Raw genomic sequence first — 12642 nt, 5'->3', positions numbered from 1 at the left:
TCTCCTGATTCAGCCTCCTGAGTAGCTTGGATTACAGGCGCATGCCACCATGCCCAGCTAATTTTTGTATTTTTAGTAGAGACAGGGTTTCGCCACGTTGGCCAGGCTGGTCTTGAATTCCTGGCCTCAAGTGACCTACCCATCTCAGCCTCCTAAAGTGCTGGGATTACAGGCATGAGCCACTGCACCTGGCCATCTGTTACTATGCTTATTACCTGGGTGATGAAATAATCTGTATACCAAAACCCTGTGACACACAATTTACCTATATAACAAACCTGCACATGTACCCCTGAACTTGAAATAAATTTAAATTAAAAAGAATAAAGACCCCTGCCCTCACAAAGTTTCCCTTGCCTCACTTCTCTCAATGGGCAGGTAGATATTCCCAGGAATACATGCTGAACAATCAAATAAACCTCTTTTCTATCACATGCTAGGAACTAAAAAGATATTTCTCAGGGAAACGATAGTGGTTAGCCTTCCTTACCAACCTACAAGTATTTAACAATATCAAAAATATATGCAGTATGGATTAATGTTATCGGCATTCCAACCGCATTGGAGTTGTTTAAATGGTAAGATGTATGCGGAGCTCAAAACTAGGATGATTACAACCAAGGCTTCATTTCTCCCTGTCTTCTCAGCAGCAGCCACTCCACTGGAAGTAGAACTGGCCGTGGTGGTGCTGACGGGAACCATGGAGAAGATGGGATAGGATGGGATAGTGGTTCGTCCAGCATAGGATGTTCAGTGGCTAGGGATTCCCGGGTCCTGTTTGACATCAATTACCTCACAGTTTTCTACACTGGTGAACAAATAGGGCTATAACTTAACTTGGACTTCCTCCCCCTTATCATGTGTGTGAGTTATTCATAAGTCAAGTTTATGTTTACAGAGACCTACTGTAGTCTCACCATTTCCTCAGCATCACCATAAAACCTGCGACTCGAAATATGAAGGTGAATCACATGAGATGATCAGATTTATTTGAAATGCTGTTAAAATTATAGACCTTCCACCTGAGTTGTTCCTATTCTAAAGCTCAAAAATGGACCTTAGAAAATCCCTCCTTTCGTTCTTCTGATTCTGCATGCTGTAATGTAAGCTAAATATGAGCTTTTGAAGAGTGATAAACAATAAATAAAAAGAAATGTTTGCTTCCCCAGAAATATAATTTTATTTTTTTACAGTGCAAAAATACAGCATACAAATATTATCCTGGAAGAAAAAATCTCATCTGAGAACCTTGAAATCGTAGAAAAAAGGGTGATGAGTCAGTGGGACAGAGTTCTATTCAAGAGGAGCTTTGATTTTTATTTACTCGTTTTTTTTTTCAAGCCGGGAATTCAAATGATGAAAGCTGGAATTTTTCTCAAGATTGTCAGAGAGGGCCAGGATTAGCTGCATAATTATGTGGGGAAATAGATAGGATGTTATTGTTGAATTCGTGCTTGAGGATCAGCTAGGCTGCAAAGGTGGAGTCTCTCATCTGATCCAGAAGGGGTAGAAGAGTCTGCACAAGCTTCTGTGCACCTGGGAATATTTCGTGCCTTGAGGGGGGAGGTGAGGTCTCAGCAGGAGGAGGTCCTGCAGGTGGTGCTGCAAGGGGTCGGCTGGCCGCAGGGGGGCCGGCAGCAGGGGGACTGCACAGACACAGGCTGGCAGCAGGTGGTGGCCCAGCAGCAGGGCCTGCACACCACAGCCGTGCATGACGTGGGGCAGCAGGTGATGGGGCGGCAGCAGCCTTCCTGCAGGCAGCAGGGGTCGCAGCACACCGGGCGGCGGCAGGGCTCGCAGATGGGGCGCGTGCAGCGGGGCACGCAGGTGACAGGGCGGCACACGGTGGTCTGGCAGGTCACAGGGCGGCAGCAGCAGGGGTCGCGGCAGCAGCAGGGCTGGCAGCAGCCTCCCCCATAGCTCAGGCAGGAGAAGGTGGAGCCGCAGCAGGAGCCGGTCATGATGGTGTCTGAGGCTGATGTGGGTTGGGCTGTTGAGAAAAGCTGGGTGTTCTCAGGTGTGAATGTCCTCGTTCCATTCTGGGCCCTTTATATACCCTGGCTGGGTGCTGATGACCCCCAGGACATGAGGTCATTTCCTGGAGTTGTAGCTGCCCGTTGAAATGAGAATTCTGGATTTAACTGCTGAGGCACCGATCCCTAAATAACTAAAGGATGCTTTGTTTTCTATCTGTCTGCCTTTTCCCTAGAACTGAATACCTGGTCATGTATATCATCAGAACAATTGCTCATGTATCAGCTAGTCCTTCCAGGCCATGCCATGTGAGAGTGTGCAAGTTTGAAGAATCCAGCCACCATCACACTATCCTGTTGTTCGCTGCCATCCGTGACTTAAGCATGAGACTGGAATGTTCATGAGTCACAGGCCGGGTTTCTGATTGGCATTGAGATCAAGCAAGAATTTCTAAAAAACCAAAATGGCTCATAAGAGCAGATGTGTATTGATTCTGCTATGGAAAGAATGGCCCAGTGTTTAATGACACAGTGCCTAACCTTGTTTATAAGAAAATCATCACCAAAGCTGCTAGACTGATTTTATTTTAGTAATCTGGGTTGGTTTATAACTCATTAACACTTATGAGATGCTTATTATGTAGACGATACTGTACTGTTTGGGGGTGGAGAGGGAAAGGAAAGGAAAATAACTTTCAAATAGTTTCCTATCACATAGCAATCACAAATTTTAGTAAGGCAAGACAAAGATAAGTCAAGCAATTAAAGGGAAAGAACTTTTCTGGGAACAATAAGGTCAAACTAAATGGGGATTTCATTCATTCTGTGCCTTTCTGAATGCCCTTCCTTGATTATTGTCCCAGAAATAAAATTGAAATTGGGCTATTTCTTACTTTCTTGCTTTGACATGTGCACTTTGTATTACATACTTCAAAATCTATGGACAATATCTACAAAGGAATCAATTATCTTTCTGTCACAGCTGCTTTAGTTTGTTGGCTGAGGGTTTTGTTTGCTTATGAGGTGGGAAGGTGGCATTATGAAAAAGACAAGGGGAATTAGTTCAGCTGGTGACCAATAAAATAGCTTTGTCTTTTCCAGCCATAGCGAAGACGAATAGGAATACAGAAAATAAATTTAGAGTTGGAAGGTAGATTAAAGATAACATTGTCCAAGGAATGCTGATGGTCTTCAGTGCGAATTTACCTCTGAGATGTGTTTTGTTTTGTTTTCTCTTTTTAAAAATACACGCTTTGGTCTATCATATCCCTGATCTTTGAAGGCCTTTGAGCCTATGATCCATCATAGTCCATCACAGTTTTTGGAAGACCAGATTTACACAATGAGTTCCTCCAAAGTCGTACGGATCGAAGAGTGGCAAATATTTGACAACACCACTGGTCTTCTGTGGAGTAGAAACACTGGTGATGTCTCCTAGTCTTTTTCCAACTCAAGTCACTCAAAATAGATAACATGTAGCAGTAGTTATTAAAAAGTTTTATTCCTTTTAGTGAAATAAAATAAGTACTCACTTGATACATGATTTAGCATACCGTTCTTTGTTTTGGAATGTATACAGAGATGCCAAACTAAAAAGAGAATATGTCTTTAAACCCACTGCTTTTGTTAACAAAAGAACACAGTACTAAGAAATACTGTTTTCTAAAATTATAGGCTGTCAGAACAGAAACCTTGCTCTTCCAAGCCGCATCAGTAAGAAGGAAACATTCCACTCTTGCCTAGACAGGACCTAAGTCATTTGGACAGAGAAGCAACCTTAGTACACAACCCAGGTACAGAATTTCAGACAAGTGACTTTCAGACACAACATTCCCCATTTGTCTTAACTATACAGTTTCCAGTGAAAGAGGACCATAAGTCTGTTTCACAGCTCAGGTCTGGTGTTAATTATTTTTTATACACAGCCCTATTTTTCCTTGAGCCTATGAAAACACTATGTCATGTAATTTTACCCCACCATTCCTCAACATTTTATAATAACATTTCTCCTCCTTTGTTTGGGAGGATGCCCCATGGTCCTCAGCCATGTGGTCTCCCTTGCTGTAGCACATTAATAGTCCTAAGCTATTAGACAAGAGGTGTATCCCTGGTCTTTACCACATGGACTTTTTTAGTCATATTATTCAAGTTCCACACATTCTTCAAGTGCATAATCACCAGGGTGGAAATAAGTAAATCTGAAGCACAGTGAAAATAACTTGTGAGATTTTTGTAGTTGGATAGATAAAGAATGTAGTGTTGGTGACCCTTTGTGATGGTGGGCCATGCCCTCTTCTTAATAGTTTTATGAATTATATTTTGTTAGGAACTACTCTGGAAGCCACTAGATGTTAGGAAATTTATTAAAATTCTGAAATTAGAATATACATTCCTTAAGGACTTCGTTCTCAGAAACGATCTTAAAAATATCCTCCAATCATAAGAGTCAGGGATGGGATGGGAAAGATTGACAGGCACAGGGCAGGAGGAAAATGGAGAAGATAAAGAAGGATTCCAATCCTTTCTCCACCTCTTTGCAGTTGTCTAACTTAGAGTAAATGACTTACACTTAGCCAGGTTTCCTCATCTGTAAAATGGGTGGAGTCTTCGGTGCCTGGTGTTCTTCAGAGGCTGGCTTATCATAAAATCCATACAAACATGTAAGACAGAGAAAAGGATATAATTAATTAGATATAATTAGAAAAGAGAAAATAGTTTAGTTGGGAGAGACAGAAAAACTAAATGATCAGGGGACTGGTGGAATTTGTTGCTAGAATTTTTTTTTAAATTTCATCAGAGTTTTTTAGATATTCATTTGCCTAAAGTCAGGGACGGCAAAGAAATCTTTTGAGGTCTATTACAGCTTTGAGTTGTTTAATTCCCTTGGATGGTTCAATGTGAAAGAGCCTAACCATCAGATACTTACATTTTGCTCAATCCTTTTTTTACCTGATGCTGCACTCCTATTCATAAATTCTGTAATCTAGGACTCATTCCTGTGGACTTGTAGAATGAATTTTTAAAGATCATTTTCATTCTGAGACAGCCTTAATCTGATGCCAAGTTGTTGTGGGTTTGTTTTTTTTTTTTTTTTGCCTTCTTCATTATATTTATTAGAAAATCTATTCCTGCCAGTAGATGTGGACTATCCTGAAAAAATAAAATTACAATTTTTTTTGGTTAATTTGGTTAGTAAAGCCCTCCCCTGAATTTGTTCCCATTCCCAATGAGTTAATATGTAGTAGATAGCACATCTTTGAGCCTGTTCGATAGAGTGATGTTCAAATGCACCACAAGGAATATAAATGAATGGTACTGGGCGTTTAACTATGTGCCAGGCATCTTGCATACATAAAAAGTTATAAAAGTTATTTAACTTCCCCAGCAATCTACATTGGTAAATGTTGCTTTTCCCATTTTGCAGATGAGAAAACTCAAGAGTCAGAGAGGTTAAGTTACACTAATGCCAAAATTTTTGCTTTAAATAATACCTTCTAAAATTCTTGTGGTAAAGACAATTTCCTTGTATTTTGACAACTAAACAAACAGAAATTAAGTACCAGCTACCTATTAAACGTTGGGCTCAGTATTGGAAGCCAAAAATAAACTGTGGTCCCTTCCTTGGAGGCAAAAAAACCCATATAATCTCAATACAATGCCTTATGCGGAGGGAGGTAAGCTGCTGGAACTTGTTGAGAGCTCCTAACCTCTGTGTGTGTGTGTGTGTGTGTATGTGTGTGTGTGTGCGTGCGCGCACATGCGCACACAGGTGTGTATGCATTTGCACATGTATTTGTGTGATACAGGGGTTGGGACAGGACTACTGGAGAAGACTGAATTGAATCTTGGAAATGAATCAGAGTTAAGTAGGTGATGAAGGTGAAGAGAAAGAGTGTGCGAAAGAACAGATAAGTGAAAGAACATGAGGAAAGGCAAAACATTTGGAACTGCAAATGTTTAACAACTACAAGGTCAGTGTTGCTTGAAGTGAATCTTAGTGGGGAGCGGTGAGACATGGATCTGTAGAGATGGGCAAAGGACAGGCAGCAGACCACCTGATGTGCACACACTTCCTAGCCAAGTGGGTAATCCGAGGACTAGTCTAGCTCTCCTGTAACATCTTCAAATACTTGTACCAGGAATCCTAGTGCCTGTCTCTTTTCCTCTTCTGTCTTCCTTATCATTTCCATCATCTTCCTCTTCACTCTTCTTCCTATTCATTGCCTTGCCTCTCCTCTTCACTTTTTATTCAGCCCTTATCTCTTATTTTTTGTCTCTCTTTTTTGTTGTTGTTGTCATTTTATTCCACCTATGACAAACTCAAGATACTGTTTTTTTGCATGTTCATTTACATTCATTTCTCTGCCAAATTGATTCTTCTGATTACAGTTTAGCAGGTGCTGTTTCATACTTATTATTATATTACCCTTTTTTCTTAACTTTGGGTGTCTTCATTGTGGCTTGTCCTGGTGACTATTCTTGGAAGGCTTCCAGGCCATGCTTGTTAAGCCCTCAAGGAGCTCAAATCCTGGTCTTCCTCTGAAATAATGGTCCTGAAATTCTAATGAATTACATGGAAGTGATAGAAAATAAACAGTCTTAGGCCCCACTCCCAGAGATTTTGATTCATTAGGTTTGGTTTGGGGCCTAAGAATGTGCATTTTAATAGGTAATTGCAAGAGATTCTATTATGTATGATGCATGGGCCACACTTTGAAAAACGCTACTCTAGGAACTGTGGTAAGAAGATGAGATGTGCTGTGCTGGTCAGTGTACTGCCAGTGGTCATTCTGGGCTTAGCATATGCTATTCCCACTTCTACCCCTCTTCATGAACATTGTGGTTCCTTTTGACTATTCCATTAGCCCATAAGCTCCTTGGATACAAGGCATGTAGCTTGTTCATCACTAATCAGGCAGCACCTGTCAACTGGAGGTCCCTTGATAAACAATTCCTGAATGACTGAATGGATGAGATTTCTATGGATAAGGTTTTGCTTAGGTCGAGCTTTGGTTCCCTTGTGCAGTTTGCAAAATCTTGCTTATCTGTGTACACTAATAAACATGCACTAACAAACAAATCAGGGAGCAGGGCAGGTTGCTATGCCAGGAAAAATTAGTTTATTGTCAACAGTGAGCAACACATCGCAAAAGATGATGGTGACAGTTTGAGCAGTAAAAACCATCAGATTGTAGAATGTGTTTTCAAAGTCCATCCCAGGAATTCTTAAGGGTCAATTTACTATCCATAATGACTAAGGCTGATGTAGACACCTGAAAATGTGGGTGAGGTTGGTAATGGGCATCTGCTTACACCAGGCTGTATCCAGATGGTAAAAATCACTATTGTCACCTTATGAAAAAATATCTATTCTTCTTTTAATTTTTTAAAAACACCAGATAGATGTTTAGGCTTCAGTGTATTGCTCTGTGGGGGCAGTGGGGTCTCAGCAGGAGGAGGTCCTGCAGGTGGTGCTGCAAGGGGTCGGTTGGCCGCAGGGTGGCCGGCAGCAGGGGGACTGCACAGACACAGGCTGGCAGCAGGTGGTGGCCCAGCAGCAGGGCCTGCACACCACAGCCGTGCATGACGTGGGGCAGCAGGTGATGGGGCGGCAGCAGCCTTCCTGCAGGCAGCAGGGGTCGCAGCACACCGGGCGGCGGCAGGGCTCGCAGATGGGGCGCGTGCAGCGGGGCACGCAGGTGACAGGGCGGCACACCGTGGTCTGGCAGGTCACGGGGCGGCAGCAGCAGGGGTCGCGGCAGCAGCAGGGCTGGCAGCAGCCTCCACCGTAGCTCAGGGAGGAGAAGGTGGAGCCGCAGCAGGAGCCGGTCATGGTGGTGTCTGAGGCTGGTGTGGGTTGGGCTGTTGAGAGGAGCTGAGTGTTCTCAGGTGTGAATGTCCTTCTCCTGCTCTGGGCCCTTTATATACCCTGGCTGGTTGCTGGTGACCCCTCGGCACATAATTATTTTCTTGTACATCTTCTGGCCAATTAAGTGAAGATTTAGCATTGACTAATGGTATTTTGGTCACTCTTCACCTCATACATATTCATGTACATACACCACAAATATTCGCTCATTTTCTTGTATTGTTTATCCTTACCAAATTTAGACATTGGATTCACTTCTGATTAATTTTCCTTTGAAATATTCTTAACCCATAAGAGAGAAAAGAATGTGTTTTCTAAACTAGTTAGTGTCTAATCGCTCTGCCCTTTGGCGCTAAAATTAGCATGTTATTCCTTGTCTTCAAAGGCTCCCATCACCAGCACCCAAGCAGTGACTTGCCTTATTAATGCACATGGGCATGATGGTAGCAGGTTAATTGCATCATCCTAGTGCAGACCAGTAGTCGTCTGCTTCACAGATAGCTCCTTCCACGACTCACTTAAAGACAGGCTTGTGGTTTTTCATGTGAGCGGGGACCACACGCAATGCGGATCCCTGCCCACTGGTGTGGTCACTCTCCCCTGACTAGGACCTGGGCTTTCCTGCCTTGGTTTTGATGTGTCATCATTCACCTGGAATGCCCTCCTCATCCTTCCAATCCAAACTCAACTTCTACCTTGATTGTAAGACCCTCTTCAATGATCCATTGCAATTATTATATTTGTAATTTGTTTGGAATTAGTCATTGCATCTGTAGAGTCTGGGAAGGGATTGTGGAGAATATGCAGGCCTATGCCCTCACTCTACAGCTGAGGTCCTGAGAGAGTGTACCAAGGTCACACAATGAGGTCACCATATGAGGTCTGAGGTCCAGGTCTCCTCAATCTTCAGTAAGTAGCCTCTACTATGGGTTTTATGCTCATTGGAGTCAGTAAACCATGGTCTTTAGACAGGAAAGAAAACATATATTAAAGGAGAAGCCTAGACTTCATGCCACTATGCAATATATCCGTGTAACAATGCTGCATTTGAAACTCTTACATTTATACATATTAAACACAGATTTAAAAAAATAAGTAATGAACTTTCCTTTCAGCAGCAAGGTTAGAAGTGGTATTTGAAGAGAATTAGGGAAATGTTTTGCCCAGATGACACATTGTCATCCTGGACCCCCATTGACTCCAGTAAGGATGACAATGTGTCCGAGAGGCTAGAGAAGGGACCTGGAGAAAGCTAACATGACACAGGGTTTATTAGGGAACTTACATACAAGGGTGGTCCAGTGGCGGTATCTGGACAGGAGAACCGCTATTATTTGTAAAAAGCATGCAGTTCACATAGTATTTTCATTAGAACCCTCCACCTAACCACCTCCATTTAATCCAAAACAAAGGACCTCAATCCCCAGTATGACCTGTGTTCTAATGGATGAGGTGGGGATTCAAACGTCCTTCATAGATAAGGAGTGGATCTCCAGGTTGGCCACTCCCAGATCCTTAGCTCAGAACTCCATGTGTACATTCTTCTTTGATTGTAGGATCATTCTCAGGGTATGCTTAAGTTAAGTTATTGCTGCCAGGTGTGTCTGCCATACCCTCCACCTCAGCATACCCTTGAATAGCCCTTACATTCTAATCACACCATTCTTCTGAGATTTCCCTGGGGCCAGGGTATGCAGAGGAGCATTGCAACCAGATGTTTCAGCAACAATGCAAACTACTACAACAAAAAAGAATAATGAATGTAACAAAAATCGTACTGTATAGAAAGTTTTTCCAAGTGCTCAAGAGTTGATTAAACCATGTGGCTATAGGCTCATAAGATAGAGATTCTATAGCAGAAATATGGGTATCAAGGGCCCGCATGGCCTTTGTTACATTGTGAGAGTAATCAGGGATATATACACAAAATTCAGTTTTAATTAATACACAGATTCTGCCCTGATAAGCAGTTAAGATGTCCTGGGCCATGCAATTTTGCAAAGTAACACATCTAATTTGGGCAGTTTCTTCAGTGAGAAGAGTAATATCATGGCAGGTGTCATTAAAGACTGCAGCCCTATGTTAAGCCAGGGCCTCAACTTGCAGCTGTATGTCTATTGTCACCACTTGGGTGGTGAGTGGCGGCGGTGGGGGGAGGGGAGGCGTGTGGCAAAAGTGGCCAACGGGTAAAACCACCGGGATGCATGCCTCCAGCAGAGCCTGGCTTTTACAATTTCCCAGTTAGTAAGAATGGCGTCTAAACTGGGCACGATGTATCCCAGCAAATGAGGATGTCCCCAGGTGCATCTACCAGTACAATTATAGGGTAAGTAAGGCCAACTGTGGATGCCACATGCCCACAGCCATCCTAAGGGGTGTGGTAGGCCCCCACGTGGAGAGTCACTCTGTCATTGCAGTCACGTATCACTGGTTACCTGAAGAGATTGGTTTCATTGCTGTCACATTCCATGTCTATTACCTGAAGAAATAGATTACATTACACTGTGGGGGTAGCCATCCCATATTACCGGTTTTAGCTTGTGGCATGCTATTATCATGTCTTTTAATACATGTGGGTGCACAGCCCACAAGCTGTATCTATACTGCTGTTGTCCACCCCGGCCCATCATCTACAGAATACCCCAAAGTGACTTTAACCTGCTCCTATACTAGGTGGAAAATATGTTGTCTCATCTCTGATGGTGTAAAACTTATCACATGGAGTGTGGTTATTGCTAAAGGGAAATGGGTGAGGGTCATTATGCTAAGTATAGAAATGGCTCCAGATACTGAGGTTAGCTGCTTGGATGCACCACGGCAGGCTGATGCTGGAGGAGAAGGGCAGCTCCCTGCAGATGCAACAGTCTGTTTTGTTTTGGGGAAAAGTCACCATTTGCAACCAGTTGGTGAAGAGGTACACCACCTATGGGCGACAGGTAAGATACCTAGTGGTAGAAGAAAGGGCAACTTGGCCGGGCACGGTGGCTCACGCCTATAATCCCAACACTTTTGGAGGCCAAGGCAGGTGGAATACCTGAGGTCTGGAGTTCAAGACCAGCTGACCAACATGGTGAAACCCCATCTCTACTAAAAATACAAAAAATCAGCCGGGTGTGGTGGTGCATGCCTGTAATCCCAGCTACTTGGGAGGCTGAGGTAGGAGAATCACTTGAACCCAGGAGGCAGAGTTAGCAGTGAGCTGAGATCATGCCACTGCACTCTAGCCTGGGCAACAAGAGCGAAACTCTGTCTCAAAAAAAAAAGAAAGAAAGGGCAAGTCAGGCCATCTAACAAGACAGGAAGTTGTGTTGTTCTGAGAGAGTACCACCCCAGCAGCAGCCTGTGCCTGGTTTGCAATACCACATGGATTGGCCACTTCTGCAACATGTTGCAGCCAGAGTAAGACAGTGAGGATATTGTAATGTCCCATAATGAGAGGACGGTCACGCCCTTGCACAAGTGGGGATCAGGATTGATTATTTAGAAGTACAAGGAGGAATAGGATGTAAAATAGGTGTGATCTGTATATCATGTTCTATGCCCTTGCCCCATGGAGTGAAAAAAATGTATCATCTGGGGCTAGTTTGTGATTTCCGGGCCAGCGTAATCATGTGCTCTCCAGTGGGTAGGTCCTGTGGCAAGGGCATAGCCCCAGGTTGAGTCCCAGGTTGAGGCAAAGGAGTATGGAACCATCCCTTACCCTGTCAACCTGTATCATGACTGTGGTATGAGGTCCTTGAGCCAGAAAAGTGTGTGCACTGGGGAGATGAGAACACATGTGTTAATTCAGGGGTATCTTGGGCCTGCATGGCCTGAGTTACATTGTGAGAGTAATCAGGGACACATACACACAACATTCAGTTTTAATTAATGCAGAAGATCCACACCAAGCGTCCAGGGCATGTGATTTTGCAAAGTGACACATCTAATTTGGGTAGTTTCATTCAGGACGCAGATGGGTGCTGGTAAGCAGTGTGTCCACAGAGTCAGAGAGGGCGTCTCCTGCCAGAGTTGTTTCTTCATGGTTGTTTCATCCATTCAATCAGCCCCGCTGCTATAGGGTTGTACAGCAGGTAGAAATGCCAATGGATATCCAGGGTCTCCACCGATTCTTGCACTTTGTATATGGTAAAGTGAGAGCCCTGGGCACTGTTGATATCAGTGGGGATGCCACAGGCCACACACAACTCCAGTCTTTTTATGGTGGTTTTCTGGGTGACATACTTGCTGTGATATGCCTACAGTAGCCCCATGCAGGTGTCTGCACAAGTCAAGGCATAGCGGAAGCCATCGGATAGGGGCAAAGGTCCTTGGGATTCTGGGACCTTGGCCTTCATCCTAGTATAAAGGGGCTGGCACCTGCCATTCCTCTGTGGGAGGGCAGGGGGCTGAGCCTGAGGCTCCTTAGTGAAGCACTGTTCCAGCTTGAGCTTCTGCCATAGCCTGACCAAGAAGAGTCCAAGCCCATGACCTTCTCATCAACTCCTTGCTGAGTGCAATCCCATCCATAAGACTGTGGCCTAAATTCAAATACAACTGTGACTTTGTATTCTCAAGAACATGAATCAGGAGTAGGGCTCTGTGAAGTATGGCATAAAGAGCCAAGCTTTTTTACAAGGCGGGAAAGACCAAAGACTTAGTGACTTAAGAGGGTATCAGTATTTCTGGTGGAGCTTGTGTGGGTCAAAGACCATTCATCTTGTTGCTTGATGAGGGTGGCTATGTCCCTGAACCACATGGAGACACATTGTACGGGAAGAAGTGCCTCCTGCTTGTCATCTGCAATTCTCGTCTGATACC

The 12642-nt window shown here is 43.8% G+C and overlaps 2 protein-coding genes across 2 annotated transcripts; both read right to left on the bottom strand.

The window, feature by feature from the left end:
• Window positions 1–1162: 1162 nt before the first annotated feature.
• LOC100579809 (keratin-associated protein 2-1-like) lies at window positions 1163–2019 on the bottom strand. The gene has a single exon (XM_003279404.2). It carries the CDS (start codon window positions 1959–1961, stop codon window positions 1575–1577), a length of 387 nt encoding a protein of 128 aa, XP_003279452.1. The 5' UTR covers window positions 1962–2019; the 3' UTR covers window positions 1163–1574.
• A 5398-nt stretch (window positions 2020–7417) lies between these two features.
• On the bottom strand, window positions 7418–7845 carry LOC100593063 (keratin-associated protein 2-1). The gene has a single exon (XM_004091389.2). The coding sequence runs from the start codon at window positions 7804–7806 to the stop codon at window positions 7420–7422; it is 387 nt and encodes a 128-aa protein (XP_004091437.1). The 5' UTR covers window positions 7807–7845; the 3' UTR covers window positions 7418–7419.
• Window positions 7846–12642: the final 4797 nt, after the last annotated feature.

Source organism: Nomascus leucogenys, unplaced genomic scaffold (genome assembly GCF_006542625.1).
Source record: "Nomascus leucogenys isolate Asia unplaced genomic scaffold, Asia_NLE_v1 Super-Scaffold_285, whole genome shotgun sequence".
Classification (NCBI taxonomy): Eukaryota; Metazoa; Chordata; class Mammalia; order Primates; family Hylobatidae; genus Nomascus; species Nomascus leucogenys.
Note: the sequence above shows the minus strand (reverse complement) of the source record. Positions and strands in the feature narration are given on the sequence as shown.

Excerpts from the sequence above, each read along its gene's own strand:
- LOC100579809 (XM_003279404.2), bottom strand. The coding sequence starts at position 1,961 with ATGACCGGCTCCTGCTGCGGCTCCACCTTCTCCTGCCTGAGCTATGGG.
- LOC100593063 (XM_004091389.2), bottom strand. The coding sequence starts at position 7,806 with ATGACCGGCTCCTGCTGCGGCTCCACCTTCTCCTCCCTGAGCTACGGT.